At 66.7% G+C, this 2,777-nt stretch overlaps 1 protein-coding gene across 1 annotated transcript; it reads right to left on the bottom strand.

The window, feature by feature from the left end:
- EMIHUDRAFT_98776 (hypothetical protein) lies at nt 1–1,808 on the bottom strand (the record flags this gene model as incomplete). The annotated part of the gene is made up of 4 exons (XM_005785445.1): nt 1–102; nt 146–358; nt 928–966; nt 1,248–1,808. The coding sequence occupies 4 exons, from the start codon at nt 1,806–1,808 to the stop codon at nt 1–3; spliced, it is 915 nt and encodes a 304-aa protein (XP_005785502.1).
- Between the last annotated feature and the right edge of the window lie 969 nt (nt 1,809–2,777).

Raw genomic sequence — 2,777 nt, 5'->3', positions numbered from 1 at the left:
TTAGCTCTTCCGCTCTCCGCCCTCGGCCCATGCCTCTGCCTCGTCGAGCAGCCGCCCGAGCGTGTGCTTGCCCCTGTACTCGTCGAGCAGCGAATGGGCCGCCTGCAAAGCCAGACATCGGTGAGCGCACACAAAAGGAAACTACAGTGCCGAGCGGCGAGAGGGCCGCCTCGTTGCCCAAACCCGCCCCGTCCGCGGCCGCGCGCCGAAACGTGGCGTAGAACTGCACGCGCCGCTCCGGCGACGAGTTTGGCCCGCCGCAATGCAGCACGCGGCCGTCGTACAGCGCGGCCTCTCCGGCGTCAAGCAAGCCGCACGCGGCAGAGTCCGCGGAGGCCGCGACGTACCCGGGCCCCTCCTGCAAGAGAAGAGAGCAGGTGCGCCGTAGCGAGGACGGACGCGACGGACGCGGCGGCGGCGAGGCTGTGCCCGGCACGCGCCTCGTCGAAGGCGTCGTGTGAACAAGGAAGTGTCTGGGAAGTGTCTAGGGAGTGTCTAGGCAAACGCCTCGTCGAAGGCGTCGTGCGCAGCGAGGCTCTGGCTGCCGAGCCTGTCAAACAGTGGTACGAAGGTGGTACACGTCCTAGCACGGACGACGGGGCACACGCGCCACTCGCGGAGCACACACGGGGGCATTGCACACGAGGGCGGTGTGTGCGTTCTCAGCGAGAGGCGTCTCCACACAGACGACCGTGCGATTGTCAGAGGGGCGGCGGTGGGCGTCCAACCAAGGCGTGGTGCGCGGCGAGGCTGTGGCTGCCGAGCCTCCTACCCGCGCAGCCTGTCTTGCTACTGGTGTGGCAGCTAGCCGGAGAGGTGGAGATAGTCGGAGATACACCGGGGAAGGGAGGGAGGGGGGGGGGAGAGGAGTGTGTCCGCATCTATGCCGCCGAGCAGGAAGCGCGTCGGGCCCATCTCGCGAGTCACGTGCTGCAGCGCCACCGCCGTGCTGAAGAGGACCCCCTCCTGCGAGATATGGGGAGATCTGGGGAGATTTGGGGAGACATGGGGAGATGCTGAAGAGGACCCCCTCCTGCGAGATATGGGGAGATATGGGGAGATTTGGGGAGACATGGGGAGATGCTGAAGAGGACGGCTGGATCTCGGACACACCTCGGCCGCTCCCGCGGCTGCATCTCGGCTACATCTCCGCCGCTCCTCGCTGCATCTCGGCTACATCTCCGCCGCTCCTCGTCCCACAGCGTATCGGCGTGCAGCGGCTGCGGCGCGGCGCCGGGCGCAGAGACGAGCGCCGCGAGCTCCCACAGCTCCGCCTCTCGCCCGGCGGCGTCCAGCAGCGAAGACGCCACGGCCGGCGCCGACAGCAGCTCGCGGAGCCCGGCGGCGACCGGCGCCGTCACCCTCAGCCGCAAGTCCCAGCGTGTGATGGCGGCCGCGGCACTGGCCGATGCCGTGAGCACCGACGAGAGCGGCCCAGCCCCGGCCTCGCATGCACGCGCCGCCTCGAGCTGCGTCAGCACCTCTGCACGCAGCGCCGCGGCGGTCGCCGCGCCAAGCGCAGGGCCGACGCACACCACGCCGTCGTCGCGGAGCGCGGCGGCGGCGGCAGCAGGAGCGGTCCTCCGCACGAGCGGAGCGGCACTGCCCAGTGTCGACTCCTCCTCCCACGCGCGGGCAGCCAAGCTCTCCTCGTCGTCCTCCTCCTCGACGTCCTCGATCACCCACGACGCCTCGTCGAGCGTTGACCAGCCGTCGCAGCAGTAGGGCCGACGGAGAGGCGGCGCCGCAGAGGTCAGCCGCGGTGCGCGAAGCGCGTACGCGCAGCCGCTGCACAGGAGTGAGAGCATTGCACAGGTGAGACCTCGGGAGCGGCCGGCGCATACACACACGAGCCTAGGCCGAGTTGGGCAAAAGAATTTCGAAACCTCATGAACGGGACTGGCGCACTGGCACGAACACAGGTAAAAATAAAGAAAAAAGTCTGGCGCACAGCACGCCGCCACCACACAGGGATTTTGAAGAGGAGTGTGGTGGTGCTAAAGAAAGAAAGAAAACACACAAGCCAAGGAGGGATGGTGGTGCTAGCCGCGCTTGCGTTCTTTCTTCTTTTCGGCTCATCGCTCTACCTGCCGATATCCCACTCGCACGAGTAGCCCCGGCCGGTGTGATGCTGCTGAGCGCTTCCGGACTCGCACGGGGCGCCCGCCGGAGCATCGTCATCCCGGCGCTTCGGGCCTCCAAGCTCAGCGAGGTCCCGTCGTGCGTCGCGGCGGCGCGGGTGAAGCTCGAAGAGAGGCGGGCGCTGCTTGGGTCAGCTCACCCGTCGACGCTTACGGCAATCCAGACGCTCGCCTGCCTCCTCGAGCGGGAAGGGTGCGAGACCCTCCTCTCCGAAGCTAGGGCGCTCGAGACAGAGGCGAAGGAGAGCTTCCGGGCGCTGTCGCGCTCGTGAAGATTTGTCTCATGGCTGCCCGCGGGCATTCTGTACGCTTGCTGCGATGGCCCTTAGCCTCGCACCCCTTGTACCTTTGTGAACCCTTGTGTGTCCGTCTTGTTCTTGCCGCCTAAACTGCGGCGTGTGCCCAAGAGCACGGCTGCGGCACTGTTGCCCTAGCTGTCCCTGTCGTGCGCAGCCTTGTCATTCTTGTGATCTGTGATCTGTGAGGGTCCGCCCGCAGGCGCATTTTGTATACCGAGGCGGTGCCCGGTGCCGAACCTGTCGGAATTCTTGTGAGTAGTAGCGTGTCCGTGATGTGCGAAGTGGAGTGGCAGTGGCCTAATACCGTGGGCAGTGAGCTCGGTACACCGTGAAGCGT

The sequence above is a fragment of the Emiliania huxleyi genome, assembly GCF_000372725.1.
Source record: "Emiliania huxleyi CCMP1516 chromosome Unknown EMIHUscaffold_16, whole genome shotgun sequence".
NCBI lineage: Eukaryota > Haptophyta > Isochrysidales > Noelaerhabdaceae > Emiliania > Emiliania huxleyi.
This window is presented reverse-complemented; position numbering and strand designations above follow the sequence as displayed.